This window comes from Arvicola amphibius, chromosome 9 (assembly GCF_903992535.2).
Source record: "Arvicola amphibius chromosome 9, mArvAmp1.2, whole genome shotgun sequence".
NCBI classification, from domain to species: Eukaryota; Metazoa; Chordata; class Mammalia; order Rodentia; family Cricetidae; genus Arvicola; species Arvicola amphibius.
The window spans coordinates 71233382-71252250 of NC_052055.2; the positions used below are offsets into that span (position 1 = coordinate 71233382).

Below are 18869 nucleotides of genomic sequence, written 5' to 3' on the forward strand. Positions count from 1 at the left end.
ACTGGGATTTCATGGCATCAAGTACTTTGCTATCTGGCATTCCTTCCCAGAGTGCTCCACCACCAGACCGGAACAGAGTTACACCTCAGTGACTAGAATTGTCCCTGAGGTGTTCCGAGATCCCCAAGTGCCTTAAGGCTTATCAAAAATAATGGCTTGACTTGAGCCTCAGTTTTAGCATTATATACATAAAACTGTTTCCCAAGCTTCTAGGGATGGGAATCTGTCCCCACCTCTCAGTCACAAAGGACAACTCTTGTAGGAAGGCAGGTGTCCTTGAAAGCCAGGCCACCATTCAAAATGTCTGGCCCTCCAGAAGGCATCCTTGTGAACTGGCCTCTGTGGTGGAGGACTTTGTAAGCTCACCAGCGGTGATCTTGATAGAGCTGTGTTTGGGGCGGGGTTACTCTGACCTGTGTTAGTTAGAACAGGGTCGTGTGGAACTGGGTGGAGGGCTGCACGGTCTGGGGCCAAGTCTCTGGGTCCCATGCATGGAGGGATAGCTGAGAGCCTATAGTGGTGTAGAATTTCCCAGAGTGTTGGAAAAGTGACTGTCCACTGGGGGGCGGACACAGCTTCTCCAACGTCAGCTTCGCCAGTGGACAGCACTCCTGGCCACGCTCAGTGTGGTGTTTCTGCGCTCACACCCTGCACACAGTTGTGTCTGCAGGCATTTTGTAGTTCATCTCATCGTCACACCGTGCTTCCCACGTGCCAGGCCATGATCTGAGCACGTGAAAAAATTAACTCACTTGAACCCCATACTAACCTATGAGATAGATCTCAGTGTTACCGCCTTTAATAGATTAATCATATATTCCCTTTACAAGAACATAAGTTAATAGAAAAGCCACCTGATGCTGAGTAACTGAGCTCTTGTTCCCTGGGAATCTTTAGCTATTTTAGTCTGGATGTCGTTTTCCTGCTGATCCCCTCTGCATCTTTCCTTCCTTCCCAGTCACACCGTCATGGGACTGCATTCAGCTCTGAGGCAGCCCAGAGCAGCGGGCTCAGTTGTCTAGACTCTGTCTTCAACCCACGACCACCATTGATCTCACATTGCCCAAGGGTTGGATAGCAGCACTGAAGATTAGGTGGGCAGACTAAGATACTGTAAGACCCCTGACTTTAGTCCCGCTGGAGGGGTCAGGCTCAGCAGAAATTGGCATCACTCGATGAGCACTGACAGGGGACTTTGAGAGGGTGCACCAACTCAGACAGGAGGCCAAACAGTGACAGTAAATTTACCATAAATCAAACCCCCACTCTGCAGCTCAACCAGCTGTTGTCACTGTCTTCCAGTCTTTGTGTCTTTGTGACCTCTCCCGTGCCCGTGCGTGCGCGCACACACGCACACACACACACACACACACACACACGGCAGTTTCTGGGAAGAGAGAGTCACTAACTTCAGTGACTCTGAGAAGTCCTCACTGCAACCTCTGTCCAGGATCGCAGCTCTTAAAGCAACTCAAGCCAGGCAGCTGCTTAGAAAGGTAGCTGCTAGTGGGGCATGGTGGTGGTGGTGGTGGTGGCGGTGGTGGTGGTGGTGGCGGTGGTGGTGGTGGTGGTGTGTGTGTGTGCGTGTGCGTGTGCGTGTGTGCTAGTGTGCATGTTGCCGTGGTGAACTCTGTGTGTGGAGCCATTGGATTTTTTCATTGTGAGTGGAGTAGATAGGGCCAGTGTTTTCTAAATGGGAAAGGGTGTGTCCTGAGGACTGTAGGTCAGTGAAAAATGCTATATTAAATTCTTCGTAATTAGTACATACCCCATACACTCAAGGCAGCTTGGGTCACAGCAATAACCACTCAGAATCCAGCCCAACACTAACCCTGAGCCTAATAATCTCTCTCCTCATGTCTAGTTAGAGGGAAAACAGAGCCAGTCCTTCTCAGTGGGTTATAGGGTGTCGCCTCTAAGCCAGCCTGGTCCCAGCACCCTCCTTCCTACCTCTGTCCTCTGCCCTGTCTTGGTCTCTTTCTGGGGGCAGGGCGGTGCTGTCTGTTCAGGCAGGGGTGGGGGAGCCTGGGCCGCTGAGGATAGAAGCTGTCAGTGTTAACGTGTGGTTTTGGGAGAAACCATGCTTGGGGAGGATGCGTTTCCCATTGGAGGTTGGGGAGCTCTGTTGAGGCTGGGGACACAGATGATTGTTCTCTGCTGTCCTTGAGTTGATATGGCAATTGGGGTACAAGTGTAGACATCTAAGGGTAATTTCTGCTGTACCTCAATCTCCACTTAGATATGAGACACTCCTAACTGCAGGGCAGGAGCCATGCCCACCCCATACCGTCTGACATTTAAGGTATCCTTCTCCCTAAGGGAGAGGCCCCAAGGCTGAGGACCATCTCCCTCAGATAACCCCACACATACTCAGTGGACTTCCCAACCTGGGAGGCCCCTGAGCCCACCTAAGAGGTGGGGGAAGGAATTGGGGTACCTTCCTTAGCCCTCTCCTTTCCCTGGATTTTCCTTCACTCCACCATTTGCCCTCGGATCCTGCACAGGCTGTCGGTGGGGAGAATGACCACCCACGCACACGCACGCTCACACTCCGCAGCCTCGCGTACACTTCATCCACTCTCCGGACAGCAAACTTAGCAGCCCCGACCCAGAGCACATCCGAACCCCTGTTGCAGATTTCTAACTGTAAGGGACTTCTGTTGCCCGCTCCAGCACTATCCCCGCCCCGGGGCCCGTCTTCCTACCCACCCCACCCCCAACCCCTGCAGCCGCCGCACCTCGAATGTACGTTCGGTTTTTTTAACCAGCTGCTACTTGGCGTACCCCAGGTACCTCCGGCCTCGGAGTCCCCACCCCGCCCCGCGCCCCGCCTGGCCGGGACCCCAGCTGGTCTCCGCCCCGCCAAGCTGCCTGCTGCTAAAATTCTTCTCTTGGGTTAGCGCCCCCGCCGTCCGCCTTCGCTCACAGTTTTGTTTGCTTTTCATTTCTGCCGGCTCGCGGCCGTTGGATCCCTGGCCTGTACGGCAGGGTGGGGACGAGTGGGGGACTCGCCCCTGAGTGCTTCCAGGGTTAGGGTGCAGACCAGGGGCGGGAGGGGGAGGGAGTGTGGGAAAAGCTGGCTCCAAGAGCCCGACCCCTCTATCCCTATTCCGGTTACCTCACCGCCCATAGGGCTGTCCCCACCCTTGGCCTTGCAATTGGATGCCAAAGAGCCCAGAGTTGAGGGGGGAGCCAAACTTTGAGCCTAGGTCTCTCAAAGCCACCCAACCCCACTCCCTTTTGCCCATGTCCAGTCCGTGTCCCTTGTCCCATCCCACCCCATATGCTACTAAGGGCCCTGGGGGGCTCCCCAAACATGCCCCCACTTCCAACTCTCCCCTCACCCCTATCCCCGAAAATAAAACTCAGGGACCAACATCTGCTTCCTTTGCACTTGCTCCGTCGACCCCCTCCCCCAGGTGGAGGGGCTTCCGTGGGGGAAGGGGCGGGTTTCAGGGCCCCTAGAGTTGACAGTATTGACAGAGGGGCTGGCCCCTGCCCCGTGAAAGGTGGAACTGGTGGTGTGGGGAAACTCAGCCCCAGGACCTAACTGAGCTCCCTCCCTACAAACACTCCTTATCCCCCTCCCGGGGATGGGGTGAAGCGAGGGATGGGAGGGTGGTTGACAAGAAGACCCTCCCGGAGGTCTCCAGTCCCAGCCGGTTTAATCCTGAGCACCCCTCCCTCTCATCCCATCTTTCCCCAACCCCCTTTTGTATTGCAATAATACTGTATTATACGCTTGCACTATTCCCTTACCCTGGCCAGCCTAAGCATGCACGAGAAACTCAAAACCACACACACGAAGATGGGACGCTTTTTCTTTTCTTTGTTTTCTTCGTTTTCTTTTTCTTTTCTCCTTTTTTTCCTCTTTCTCTCCGGGGTGCGTCCTCCTTAGTGTATATAGCGGCGTCAGGGGCCCCGGACCCGGGTAGAAAAGCATGCACTGAGCCCCCCACCCCCACCCCAGACTGCGAGTACTGTACAAATCCAACACTTGAAACCGACACGCACACGCGCGACGCCGCCACGGGGGTGGGACACGGACACGCACCCACGCGCACACGGCTATGCACGGGCGGGGGTGGGGGCGCCCCGCCGTCAGGCATCGCTGTGCGAGGGATCTTGTGCCTTTTAAAGTCCCTGTGTGTTCATGCAGACAATCCGGAGAGCTTGTGTACTACCAAATCCTGATTAAAGACGCCTTCCAGGAACTTTTGCCTTGGCCTGCTTTCTTTCACCGCCCCACTCAGGTCCGTGCGGACCTCAGCTCCGTGCGGACCTCAGCTCCGGGGGCAGAGTGGTTGGGCTGCTTGTCTGAAGGACTGGACAGGCTGATCAGCTGGGCCCGAGTTGCCTCTCCCCCCTCCCTGCCCCTCCTTTCGTGGGAGAAAGTGATGAATGGCCTCTGGTCTCTGGGATCCAGCTTCTGTTGCTAACTGGTCAGAAAGGAATGCGATTGGAAGTAGGTTAGGTCTCACTTGCGGGAATGCCTGAGAGCCCCCGGCCGAATGAGCGCTGCTGCAAGTCCTTGCTCCCCTTCTGCCCAAGGGAGGGAGTGGTCGGCCAGGGAAGGGACAGCACCCGTGCAGATTTAGCTTAGGGCATGGAGGCAGTGAAAGGCCCCGACCCTAAGAAGGCCAGAACCACAGAAGTAGGCGTACTCTCCTCTATGTCCTCCCTCGTTTGTCCCTCACCTTGGCTGGGCAGAAGACAGGAGCTAGTATGTTGATGACTCGGGAACTGGCTGGGACAGGTTCTGGCTAGAGGGTGAGTTCCTCCCGCTGCTGAGGGGGAAGCAACATTTTCCTTGGGCTGGAAAGGAAGTGGGAAGTGAAGGGTCAGCGACTACCGAAGTTCCTACTCCCCAGGGGCTTCAGAAGCCCCTCCCCACATACTTGTTGGCTCTGGGTCCTAGAGCAGATGAGGGGAGCATGTGGACACTGAGATCTAGTCATGTGTGTGAGGTCTGAGTAGACCTGGTAGCCTTGTTTCTATCTTCCTCCTCCCTGGCCAGAGTAGCCATCTTGAGGGCGGGGCTTCTTTCGGGGGGGGGGGGGGTGAAGTGGAGGGAGAAACACTCATGGGGAGAGCAGGTAGACTGAGGCAGGCCAGTGAGGCAGCAGATGTGGTGGAAGAGCTGACAGTGACTAGGTGGGCTTCATGGCCTTTCCTCTCAGGCCTGGCATTGCTGCGTGGCTGGGGGCCAGGGTGGAGGAGCATGTTCCACCTTCCCGAACAGAGGCAGAGATGTGGGGCATTAGGCAGCCCTAAAAGCCACAAATCCCTCCCCTGGTCAGTGTGGGGGAGTGCCAGCTAACCCTTTTGCTTTTGTTGCTCAGCCTGTTCCATACCCCCACAACATTGGGACTTTGAGCTGGAGCATATTTCCAGGTATGGCTTGGCCAGGGTCCAGGCAAGAGAGTCACCTCATGCACCCTGTGTAAGCTTTGGAATGAGCTGGAATGAAAGGCCTTTAGGGCCATTGTCACACACTCTCCCTGGGACCAGGTCTAGTCATTTCCCCTTCTTTGCATGTGGCCCTGAGGGAGTGGACATTGACTTCAGCTGGCCTTTAACTTCAAAGGGGAGAGCTTCAGGCCTCAGGGAACAGTGGAGGGAGCAAGAACCTGGGGCTTTTGCCCTCTCTGAGGATCTAGGCTTGAATGGGCTGCTTCCCCCCCCCCCCCCCGGGTCATAAAGCAGCCCATACCACCTTCTGAGGAACTTTGGACCATCCAGAGCTGGGGTTTTTGTTTTGTTGCTTTTGAAACAGTCTCACTCTCACTATGGGGTCTTGTTTGGTCTGGAACTTACTATGTAGACCAGGTTGATCTTGCACTCACAAGAGACCCCTGGCCTCTGCCTCCTGAGTACTGGGATTGAAGGTGTGCGCCACCATGCCCGGCAACCAGGGAGCTTCAGATCGTCAGGATGAGTGGTGCCAGGGCGGGCCTGGGAGTCTACACAAACAAGGGAGAATCATAAAGGTCACTGCCCTGGTGAAAGATGTGCTCTCCTGAAGCCAGCTGCCACTCGCTAGCACGCTCAGAGCTGGGCTGCAGCCTGCTCACCGTGCTACCTCTCCCACAGTTTCCTCAGGCTCCCATGGCCGAGCACACAGTGTCCTGGACAGCAGCAGACTGGTAGCTAAGAGGGCAAATAGCTCACTAGCCATCCGGGGAGAGGCAGGAAGAGTGCTCTGCTCCTGTCTGAGGCAGGAACTCCTTCCTAACAGGATAGTAGTTGGGAGAGGGGTCAGGAGGATTTAAACAGAAAACCTAGTGTACCCAGGCTAGTGTGGGTGGCCCTGATCATGTTGGCATAGCTCTGAGATCTACAGCTTCTTCCCCCACCTCCAAATGCAGAATGTCCTCCATTCTCCTGTGTGTGAGACAGGCACTAGGGGGAATTCAGGGTCTTGACAGCCCTTGTCAACACATTTTCCAGTTTGACCCAATGCTTGGTCAGTGCCTCTTGCTGCCTTGCTGGCCTGGTTGGCCCTCAGTTCTCCTCCTTCCCAAACAACTAGGGTAAAGGGGCCCAGATGGAAGGTGAGGACTTTTCCTGGGTTATCCAGCTGCTGGGAGGGGTGGGTGTCACCCGCATGGAACCAGGTGTAGGAGAAAGGTGATCCTAACAGAATCATCCAAGACCTCAGAAATGGGATAAGAAAAGTCAGCAGTTGTTCAGTAGGGAGGTGCTGAGGGGTTGGGCGGGTCTGGCGCTGAGTGGGAAGGCCTGCATGAAGCTCCCAAATATCTTCCTGTCCTTGACTGTCAGTGCATTTGCCAGGCCGTGATCCCCATGGCCCCTGGGGCAGCTCTGCCCGCTCGCCCAGCTGGTCTCCGTAGCGCTAACACTAGCAAGGCGTATCATGGGGGCACAGCACAGTCAGTGCCTTGGTGTGTTTGCTGGGTGAGTGGTTGACATGAAGAATGGAAAGATAGTGTGGACAAAAAGAAAGCAGCTACTGAGGACTTCAGCAGGGATGTAAAGAGGACAGTGACCAAGGCTACCCTGTCTCTGCACAGGTGTTTACACAACAGTGCACACATGAATGTGGAGGTCAGAGGTCAAGGTCAGGCATTTTCCTCTATCACTTTCCAACTTACTTTAAAAACAAAACCCTGATTTATTTTTTATGTGCGAGAGTGTTTGCCTGCATGTATGTATGTGCACCATGTGTGCCTGAGGCCCACAGAGGTCAGAAGAGGGCACCAGATTTCCCTGAAAGTGGAGCTATGGATGGTTGCGAGCCACCACACAAGTGCTGGGAACCAACCTGGGTTCTCAGCAAGAGCAGCAAGTGCTCCCAGCTGCTGAGCCATCTCTCCAGACCCTCCACCTTATTTTCCAAGGCAGGGTTTCCCTCTGAATCTAGAGCTCATTTATTGGTTAGACTGATAGGTCAGCCAGCTAGGGAAATTTCCCTGTCTTCACCCCCACCGCAGGCTATCTCCACCCACCTCCCAGGCACATGCCACTACATGCTGGGTTTTTGCTTGGGCACTAGTGATCAGGTCCCCATGTCTGTGCAAGCATGTTATCACTGAGCTCTCTCCCCACTCCCTCTTTTGGTGTTCTTAAGACAGTCCTTGAATTCACTAAGTAGCCCAGGTTGCCTGCAGACTCCCAGCGATCTTCCAGCCTCGGTGTCGTCAGTGTGAGGGTTTACAGGTGTGTGCCAGCACACCCGCCCCAGGCTGTCTACCTGCACACCTGCCCCAGGCTGTCTACCTGCACACCCGCCCCAGGCTGTCCACCTGCACACCTGCCCCAGGCTGTCTACCTGCACACCTGCCCCAGGCTGTCATCATCTATCTACTATTACTCCTGCACTGAGTCCTCAAAGACAGTAGATTATGCGGCAGACAGTGGAAGCTCAGGAGGGGAAGCCACCAGTTGGGCGGATGCTCAGCCTTAGAGACCCCTGTCTCATTCTCCGCCAGCCTCAGAGCCAAATGCACCGATGCTATTGCCTGGGCATCTTCTTTGCCTACACTCCAGAAGTCATGGTGAGGTTGGAAGGGGTCGTGGTCCGTAAACCAGGGTGAGCAGAACAAAAGGGAGTGGGCAGATACTCTGAGCTGTCTGCAAGCCTGCTGCCTCTGTGACCCCCTTTATGCTCAGAACCTTTGTGGGGGTGTGCATTACACCCAGTTCTTTTCCTTGTGTGGTGATCCCTTGCTCCACTCAAATCAATGTATGTCTGCCTTATTCACTACCTGACTCAGAGATTTCTAACATAAAACGCAGCAACCAGGACACTTTGTGTGTGTGGAAGCTGGAGATCAACCTTAGTCATCATTCCTGAGCAATCCAGTGTGGTTTTTGGGACAGGGTCTATCACTGGGTCTGGGACTTGCAGATTAGGCTAGGCTGGCCAGCCAGTGAGATCCAGAAACCCACCTGTCTCTGTCTCCCCAGCACTGGGATTACAAGTGCACACCACGCACCTGGCTCAAACTCAGGTGACAAACACTTTACCAACTGAGCCATCTGCCCCCAGTCCCCACTCTTTAAAAAAAATAATTGAAGTATAATTACATCATCCCCTCCCTTTCCTCCTGTATCCCACCTTACTCTTTTACATTGATGGCCTAGTTTCTTTGACTATTATTTTTATACACACATGCACACACACACATGAATATAGAAATATAAGCTGCTGGGTTTATTTAGCATTGCCTGTCTGTTCAGGGCTGGCTGCTTTGTATCAGATAGGCAATCAAGGGAGCTGATCCCTGGGAAAGAGCAATTCAGCCTCTCAGCTGTCTTTAGTTGTCTACAGTTCTCTGTTTAGGGGTGGATCCCCATGACCCCCTGTCATTTTAAAAACACAGTCGGGGATAGCTCAGGCTGACCTCAGGGTCACTCTGCCGCCAAGGCTAGCCTTGAACTCGTGCTCTGCTTCCCGAGAGCTGGGGTTCCGAGTGTGTGCCACGGAATGAATGAACAACAAGAAAACCCTCCAGGGACTTCATTTACAAGAGAGAGAGCCAGAGAAACACGGAGGAGGATCTGGCAAACAGGGAGAAAGGGAAGCTGATGAACAGGAAGGCTTTGGAGAGCTGCTGAAAGACAACTGGGATTTGTCATTTGAGGACCCAAGTGTGAGGCACATGACCCACCAAGGGAGATGCTGCTAACATCCGATGGCTAGAGCTTAAATGGGGCAGGGGTAGGGAAGGAGAAGGTGGGAGGTAGGGTGGGGGTGGGAGACGTCTCCTGTGCCACGCCAAGCCAAGGATGGCTACCGTCCTGCGTGCACCATCATGACCGCTGCAGAGATGAATGGGATTTGAGTGTCAGGAAGTTCAGTCAGGCAGTTGTAAGGACTGGACTGAGACAACATGTTGGTGGCTGGCTGCGGAATACCGTCTGCGGATGCTCTGTGGGGGCAGACACTGAGATGGTTACATAGGACTGTGGTGTGGGAGGGGCACAGTTATTTCCCTTGTCAGGCTTCTGGTCTGAATGGACTGTGTCCTGTTTAGGAAGACAGGCTCGTGTGTTAAAAAAAAAAAAAAAAAAAAAAAGCCCAAGAAAGTGCTGCCCTGAGCACCGCCCCTCACTGTGGATAGGCCTGCTGTAGTGTCGAGAATGGCCTGTGGAAACAGACAGAGGGGACGGGGTGTGTAGGAGACAGGCAGTTCTGCCAAGGAGGCCAGGAAGAGGTTCAGCCATGATGGGGTTGCCAAGGGCTCCATGCACAGAGAGGAAAACTTAACTGAATTCCTGGGAGCTAGGACTGAACGTAGTTCTCGCTGACAGGCCAGAGGGGCCAGAGGAGGAAGAGGGTAGTGCTCCCGTGACCCTGCTCGCACCGCAGTGTGGGAGGATGGCTGCTACAGAGGCCGCATCCTGGACGTCTGTGAACATAGAAAAGTCCCAGAAAGTGACACAGCCTCCCCTCCTGCCCCCGGTTTCTTTTGGCTATTTTCATACCCTAAAGTTGACTTTGTCTGATGAGGGGAGGAGAGGGCAGGGAGAGAGAAGAGTCACTTGGATCTGTCCCTCAGACCGGAATTCCCTGAGCCTTACTGGGAGCCAGGGATCATTCTAGGGCCTGAGGACCCATTGTCTACCTTCTGGCAGGTATCCCTGGTGGGGGGGGGGTCTCCTGATGTAGGGTACAGGTGAGGCCTCCTGGGGCCCAGGAGGGTGGTTGACCTCAGTGGGTCCCTGTGTGTGCCCCTTACAGGTGTTCTCTGTGGCGCCCCCACTTGAGGTGAATGGACTCCCACGAGCTGCGCCTCTGGGCTTGCCCTACCAGGACTTCAAGAGAGACCTCTCTGATTATCGAGAACGGGCACGGCTACTGAACAGGGTCCGGAGGGTGGGCTTCTCGCACATGCTGCTCACGGCCCCACAGGTCCCCTTGGCTCCCCTTCAGCCTCAGGCCAATGGGAAGGAGGGAGAAGAGGAGGAGGAGGAAGAAGAGGAGGAGGAAGAAGAAGACGAAGAAGAAGCGGAGGAAGAGGAGGAGGAAGACGAAGAGGAAGAGGAGGAGGAGGAGGAGGAAGAGGCAGGGGCCCTGGGGGAGGTACTGGGGCCTCGGAGTGGTTCTAGTAGTGAGGTCAGCGAGCGGAGCACTGAACGGAGCCAGGAGGGGGCCCCATCCACACTGCTGGCTGATGATCAGAAAGAGGCCAGGGGCCGGTCCGTGGCTGATGGGGACCTGGAGCCTGAGGAGGGCTCCAAAACGCTGGTGCTCGTCTCCCCTGGCGACATGAAGAAGTCGCCAGTCACTGCCGAACTGGCCCCTGACCCTGATCTGGGCACCTTGGCCGCGCTCACCCCTCAGCATGAGCAACCCCAGCCTACTGGAAGTCAGCTGGATGTATCGGAGCCGGGCACCCTGTCCTCCATCCTCAAGTCTGAACCCAAGCCCTCAGGACCTGGAGCAGGGCTTGGGGTTGGGCCGGTGGCCACTGGTGGGGCGGTAGCAGTCACCTCCTCACCCTTCACCAAAGTCGAGAGGACCTTTGTTCACATTGCGGAGAAATCCCACCTCAATGTCATGTCTTCCGGAGGGCAGGCCTCTAGGCCAGACGAGTTCAGCACTGGGGGTGAGCTGGGCCTGGAGTTGCTCTCTGAGGGGGGCACTGCAGAGGAGGGAGCCCCAGTGCCTCTGGAGAATGGCCTGGCTTTGTCAGGGCTGGATGGAACTGAGACGGAGAGTTGTGTCCTGTCTGGCTTTCCGGGGGAAACACCCTCAGAAGTAGTCACGGACTCGTTGCCCAATGGCGCAGCCCTTGCGGAGGGGCAAGCTCCAGCATCCCCACTGGAGCCAGTCACCAAGAAAGGGACCACTGTCTCCCCCAGCCGCCATGCTATGCCAGGTTCTCGCCCCAGGAGCCGTATTCCTGTCTTGTTGTCTGAAGAGGACACAGGCTCAGAGCCTTCGGGCTCCCTGTCGGCCAAAGAGCGGTGGAGCAAGAGGGCTAGGCCCCAGCAGGACCTGGCACGGCTGGTAATGGAGAAGAGGCAGGGTCGCCTGTTGCTGAGGCTGGCCTCAGGAGCCTCGTCCTCCTCTAGTGAGGATCAGCGCCGTGCCTCTGAGACACTCTCTGGCACCGGCTCTGAGGAGGATACACCTGCCTCAGAGCCCACAGCAGCCTTGCCTAGGAAGGCTGGGCGGGCAGTGACCATCCGGAGCCGGATTCCACGCCCCATCGGTGTGCCCACGCCTGTGGAAGGGCAGCAGCTTCCTGGCAGACCCCGTGGTGCGGCTTCAGCGGCTGACGTGGCCATCACCAGCAGGTGAGAAACCATACCGTGCCAGGACTGGTTGTGGGCAGAGTGGCCAAAGAAGGCTTCCAGGGACTTCTCAGAACCAACGTTAGGGGCTATGACAACTTCCAGATACCTCTCGGGTCTACCATCTCCCATCTGGGCACTGTGTTACTTGTGACTTAAGTGTCCAGCGTGATTAGCGGGGATACTGTGAGGTGGGACCAGGGGAGGCTGCAGGAGACCAGAGAGCCTACATAGTCCCTGGTATGCCATGGGATATTGGAAACCAAAGGGTAAAAGTCTTGGGCCTCCAGTAACTGGCATGAAATAGTATTTTGTATTGATACTAACATAAGCACATTCTAGATTAGAATGCAAAACCCATGGGAATTTTAAAGGTGACTCATGACTCTTAAGGAAAACCTCCAGTCATAGCCCCAAAGGTCCCGCACTGCAGGGTGGAACACCCGCATCTGTGCCTGGCCTCTTCCATCGCTCCCAGCTTTGAGGACGCAGAGCTCAATGCTCAAAGACATTCTGAAAATGTCTCCTTGTCTCGCACCCCATCCTTTTCTCTTGCCCTCTGCCTCTCAGCAGGCTCCAGCTACAGAAGCCCTCAGGGTCGGCCACTGCTGCTGACCTCCGTCCCAAACACTCCGCGAGCCGGGGTCCCGGCCCAGTTCGCGCCCAAGTCTCCAAGCCTGCAGCGCCCCGCAGTCCCGGCCTCCCCGCCTCCACCTCGCGCCACCCCAGCGGGTCCCCGCGGAGCCAGTCCCTGCCCCGCAAAGAGAGCTCCTCTCCGTCGCGTCAAGCCCGGCCCAGCGCCCCTCCCTCTCGGGGGGTCCTCCAGGCCAGATCTCAACCCGAGGCTCCCCCAGGGGCCCCAAAGAAAGGACCCAGAGGGAAACAACTGCAGACTCAGCGCGCAGCAACCAAAGGCCGGGCGGCAGTCTCGGAGGGTCGGCCCGGGAACAGATAGTGACACCGGCCTGCGGCTCTCTGCGGCGCCCCCTACCCTCACCCCGGTCCCCACCCGCAGCTGGCCACACTGGAGCAGCTTCCAGCACAGCCTTACGCGCCCGCGCGCCACCGCGGCCCCAGCTTCCCGCCTGCACTCGCCAGGACGTACGTGAGCACGCGTCGCGCCCTGCAGCCCAGCCAGCCCACTTTCCCCGAAGGGTGCGTGTCTCGGTTCGTCTCTCTGCGTCCTCCCTCCCTCCCTCCTACCGCCCCTCTGCAGGGACAGGCTCACAGCAGATCCTCTGCCCCGGGAAGGCTCAGCACTTATCGCCTGAAGACTCAGCTTTTAGGGCCTGTCCCCTTCTTCCACCAGGTCTTGGCTGATCTCTATGCCCCCCGCCCCAGTGGCTTACATCTGCTTACACCTCTTGCGGCCCACCTTGTCCTCATCCCCATCTTCTTCAGCTTCCAACCCTACCTAACAGGAGAAACAGCCTCAAATTCCAGAAGTGTGCGGTCTCTGGACTGCCCAGTCTCCTAGGAGCCTTGGTGGCCATGAAAGGCCAAGCTGGGATTGGGAAAGTGGGAGTCAGAGGTCATTGGTTTATTTAGGCTTAAGGGACACCTCTGTTCTGGCTAAAGTCAGCTCTATGAGAGGCACAGGTTGTATGATTCTCGAGAGGGGTTGCTGCCTGTGTCTCCCGATCTTTCCTGAAAAGGAATGAATGGGACCTCTGAAAGTTTGCAGCTGCCTCCCTGTGAGTGTTTCCCAGTGGGAGTTTGGAACGGGGCTTTGCGGTTACTGGCTCTCTGGTTCTCTGGACCCCTTGCCATCAGGAATTCCTTCCTCTGTCTAACCTCAGCTTCACTCAGCTCTCCTCTCAGAGTCCCACGCAAGTGGGGTGGCTGCTTATCGCCTTCTGTGTGTTCGTCATCTGAAGATACAGGGACTCTGTCTGGTCATCCTGCCATCTCTGCTGTGGGCAGTGGGGTGGCTCAGGGGTCATCTCCCTACACGGGCAGAGAAAGCAGGATGAGGCAGACTGGCTCCCTGAGGCAGAAGGTCCTTCTCACTTTAGATTGTGTGTGATGCTAACTGGTGCCCACCCCCACTCCACCCCAGTTCACCCTGGGCCCCTCTTGCTCTGAGCCAGCCCACACAGCTGAGCTGCTCTGAGCCTGACATGGGGCCTCCTCCTGCATGTTGGCTTCTGCACAGCTCGCCCGCCCACCTCATCAGGAGCCTGCTAACATCTGGGGCAAGCAGCACCCTGACTGCAGAAGGGATAGGCAGCCTCTCCTGTCTGGGGCAGGGACTGCATGCATGCCTCCTATAAAGCACTCCCAGCCTCTATCCCTGTTCTGGTCCTCCTGTCTTTCCCTGAGCCACAGAGAGCAAACCAAGACATTCAGGAGAAAGAGAGGCCTCAGAGGACCAGTGGTCTGGCCACGTCTACACCCAAGATGACCGACTGGGAGCCGCTTGGAGCCGACTGAACTTCTCATGGAGTTCTGAGGGTCTGGGCAGTTGCTTCCATGCCAAGAAGGCAGCTCTGCAGACCAGTCTGGGGAGGACACCAGGGTGGATAGTCTGTGTGGTCTATCCCACGCTGATGTAGAAGCTCCCAGAACACTCAGGAAACCTCTCTGGATTCAGTTATCTTTGTCACCCCGAGGCCCCCTCTAGTCGCCCTCTAGTCCAGCAGAGGAGTAGAGGGTTCACTTCCTCCTACCCAGGGCTTTTATGAATGACAATCAGCTCATGCCAGGTGGGGACCAGGGCGTGACCCTTGGTGCCCAGGTCCTGGACCTGCTCCCTGCCACCAACCGAACCGTGAATGTAGGGCTCCCCACGGTCTCACTTCTGCTGGAGGACCGACAGCACCCTGGTTTGGAGATGGGAGGAAAGGGAGGCCTGAGAAAGCCCCAGGCTCACCCCACCCCCAGCTTCACCCAGCGCTCAAGCTGGCGCAGAGGCAGAATCCAGTCTACCCTTGGGATTCCAGACCTCCACAGGGCTCCAACCAACCTCAGGCCTCTGAGTCAATAGTCTCATCTGACGAGGAGGAAGGAGGGACAGAGGACCAGCAGGGGTGGGTGGTGAGGGGACTAAGTGCTTCTTCTCCCAGGAAGGAACCAGGGTGGAGGAAGCCAATGTCCTGCCCCCAGCCGAAGCCTGCTCTTTGAACATCATCCACCCCCGCAGTAGGCCCTTCAGGTTCCTACCCCTCCTCTCTGATAGTGTCCAGCGACCACCACCATCCCTTATGTCCCCATCCTGACTGCTTAAGTCACTGGCTCAGATGTGGGGTGTGTTCACCTTAATGCGCCTTCCCTCCCCAGCCGTACCATGTGCAGAGGGGCACAGGAGAAGGGCCCTGCCCCAGGCACACGGCTCTCTGGCTTCCCAGCTCCTCCTGAGGGATCTGGCTTGCTCAGTCTCCTGAGCCCCTTGGGCATGTGTTGGGGCACAGGGAGTTGCCCTCCCCCTCCCTGGGAAGTAACAGAAGAATGTTTACATGCCAAACAGAATGTACCAGTCCTTGGCCACCCCTCCCAGTCACTGCATGGCCTCTGCCCACCTGTGCCCGCCCACTCCCCTGACATCAATGCCTTGGAAGTCACTGTCATAACTAGATGGGGTCTCGAAAGGGAAGTAGCCATTACACCATTAAAAAGCCTGTGGACCTTTTTGTTGGCCTGGACTCTTTTTCCCTTTAGGGAGGGCAGGGCAAAGCCCAGCCCCTGAGGGTGGGGGTGGGCAGGAGAGAAAATGCAGGATGGTGCCAAGTGGGCAGAGATGTCAGCTCCACAGAAAAGGAAACGGAAGTGTAGGTCTGGTATAGGTAATTTGTTCAGGGTCTCACAGAAGGAAGAGCTATCCTGGCAAAGCTTGTACCCGGCTCCTTGGTTGTCTTTGCTGAAGGCTGTAGACTCATTTGGGCTGGCACGGAGAGAAGACAGAAGCAAAACTATCATTGCCCTAGAAGAAGCAGATAGAAGTGAGCTTCTGGAGAGGCAGAAGGCGTAGCGGCTCACAGGCAACAAATGCCATAGCAAACCCCGCCCTGACCAATGCTTGTGATTTGGCCTCTGCCCATCTGCAAGTTTATCCTACGGGTACACTCACAAAACGACACACGTCCAAAGTCACCCACCGTGTCTGCAGAGCCTGTCTACGCATCTGAAACCCAAGAAGAGAAATTAGTGGGAGTTTGCCTTGGATGGTACACGTTCGCTTGGTATCAGCGCGCAAGGGAGAAGCCAGGCTCGGTGGCCTCAGGCCTGTAATCCTAGTAGCCACAGGACCTAAAGCAGGGGGATTTTTTGAAAGTTCAAGGTCAGCCTTGACCACACAGTGAGTTCAAGGCCAGCCTAGGCTAAATGCAAGACTGTCTCAAAAAAAGAAAAAAGAAACCAAAAGCCATGGCAAGCTATTTATATTTATTAATTTCACTTCTACATGTTTTCAGTGAAATAAAAATTTTTTTTTGAGACAAAGTCTTGCCGGGTAGCCCAGGTTGGCCTCAAATGTGCCATCCTCCTGCTTCAACCTCCCAAGTGCTGGGATCACAGGTTTGTACCACTATGCTTAGTTAGGTGGTGTTACTAATGTCTTTGATTATGAGACACTGCTCTTGATCCTATTTATAATATATGGACTATGCATGGAATTACTTTTCTTCCTTTAAAAAAAGTATTTCATCTATCTTTCTTCTGTGATGGCAATGGTTTTGGTAAGAGATTGTGGACCAGAAAAAGAAATGACTCAAGCAATCTTAATGGCTGATGGTTGGGATTGTGGTACATCGACAGGGACTCCACTGTGGGTGTCGTGGGATTCAAACTGAAGGAAGCAGCTCATGTTCTTACGGGCCAGTCCCACAGCTCAGAAATGTGTGAGGCCATGAGGCTCTTGGAACAGCAAGGCAGCTGGATGTTGAGTGTCTCCATCCCAACAGGAGATGGGCTGGATGAGGGAGGTTTACATGGGGAGACACAGGAAGTACCCTTTGTATTCTGAATCCTAAGTTCACCATAAGTGAGTCTTTTGCTTAGCGGACAAAAACTGGTTTCTCGCCAGGCCTGGCTCTGGGCCACAAGGCTGGGAAGTGAGACCATCCAGGTTAGAAAACCCACTCTCCCTGGGGTGCTGCTCTTGGCTATCCAGAACCTCAGCCTCCTGGGACCCCTTTTCTCTAACTTGAATGCCAGTGGACTCTGGGGCCTTTGGCAGGGCCCGATGTACTTTCTCTTTCCTTCTTGTCTAACATGTCCGGAGCAGGACATACTTGTAGTAAATGCTAAAAGCATATCAAACACAGACAACCCTGTGCATGACCCTGACCAGCGAGAGCCCTGTGAGCAGCTTGGTGTGGACCGTCACGGACTTTTTTTATGTTTATAACAATACCTATCTCTCTCTGTCCATATATATTTCTTATAAATAAAAGAGGAGCATATTATATCTACTGTCCAGAAATGTGGCTTTGTCTCCAGCAGTGTGTACTGCAGTGCACTTCCTCCCTGACCTGCGACACCGGGATCAAATTTAGAGTCTTCTGCAGGCTAGGCACGTGCTCTCCTGTTGAGCTGTCTCCAGCTTCACTCCATTTCAAAACTGTTATTGTTAACTTATAAAATAGGCCAGACAGCGGTGGCACATGCCTTTAATCCCAGCACTCAGGAGGTAGAGACAGGCAGATCTCTGTGAGTTTGAGGCCAGCCTGGTATACAGAGCAAGTTCCAGAACAGGCTCAAAAGCTACACAGAGAAACCCTGTCTCAAAAAACTCAAAATAAATAAATAAATAAAATAAAAAATAAAGAAAAACTAAAACAAAAACATGCAAACATACATATTTGTATTTATTTAAATATACAATATATAGATGTGTGTGCGTGCACACATGTGTGCCAAAGTGTCCATGTACAACTTACAGGGATCAGCTCTCTCCTTCTACCACGTGGGTCCCCAGAATTTAAATTCAGGTGGTCATTGCAGCAGGTGCCTTTACCATCTGAGCCATCTTTCCCACCCTCCTCCATCTTTTGAAAGCTATTTTGGGCTCAGTGGTGGTGGGTCACGTCTTTTTTTTTTTTTTTTTTTTTTTTTTTTTTTTTTTTTTGGTTTTTTGAGACAGGGTTTCCCTGTAGTTTCTAGAGCCTGTCCTGGAACTATCTCTTGTAGACCAGGCTGGCCTCGAACTCAGAGATCGCCTGCCTCTGCCTCCCGAGTGCTGGGATTAAAGGCATGCGTCACCACCGCCCGGCTGTGGGTCACATCTTTAATCCCTAACCCTAACCCTAACCCTAATCCCAGCACTCAGGAGGCAGAGGCAGGCAGATCTCAGAGTTTAAGGCCAGACTGGTCTACAGAGCGAGTTCCAGGACAGGCAGGACTACACAGAAGAAACCCTGTCTCGGAAAAAAAAGTATTTTGTTGTTATATAACTTACATACAGCTTTCCAACTTAAATCACACAACTCAGTGTGTTCCAATTTCCACAATCAACTAACTATAGAACATTTCCTGCCCCTCATCATTCACTGTTTCTACTTCACTCACAGCCTGAGGCTATCACTAATCTACTTTCTGTCTATAGATCCACCTACTGGGGGCTTGGAAGGTAGCTCATTTTGGTAGAGTGCTTGTCTATCATACGCAAGGCCATGGGTTTGAATCCTGGCACTGCATATACTGAGTATGTAGAAACACGCTCAGAGGGCAGAGGCAGGAGGATTAGAAATTCAAGGTCATCTTCAGACTGGTAGTCAGTTTCCAAGCCAGTTTGGGCATAGGAAACTTTATCTCAAAACAGTAGCAACAACAAAACTCCAACTGCTGATTTTAGACATTTTATAAACATAAAATCTATATATAAAATCTATAAAATCTTGTGATCTTTCAGTTAGCATAGTTTCATTGTCTTTATAATTAATAAATAGTATTCTACACAACGCAATTTACTTTTCCACTCATAAGTTGAGGAACTCTTTGTATTGTCACAAATAATGCTACTAAGTGAAGTTTTTGAGTGTGTTTCATGACTGCGTGTGTGTGTGTGTATCTCTGTGTATGTTGCATTGCTAGGTCATGTGATAATGCCACATTTAACATTTTAAGGAGTCACTAATTTTCCATTTGTACCAACAATGACAATGACC

The 18869-nt window shown here is 54.2% G+C and overlaps 1 protein-coding gene across 1 annotated transcript in view; it reads left to right on the top strand.

Annotated features, from left to right (window-relative positions):
* Ttbk1 (tau tubulin kinase 1) overlaps window positions 1-12721 on the top strand; it is a 36134-nt gene extending 23413 nt beyond the window's left edge. The window contains exons 13-14 of the mRNA XM_038343643.1: window positions 10208-11769; window positions 12340-12721. Coding sequence (XP_038199571.1) covers window positions 10208-11769; window positions 12340-12721 — 1944 coding nt within the window. The remainder of the gene's footprint in view (window positions 1-10207; window positions 11770-12339) is intronic.
* Window positions 12722-18869: the final 6148 nt, after the last annotated feature.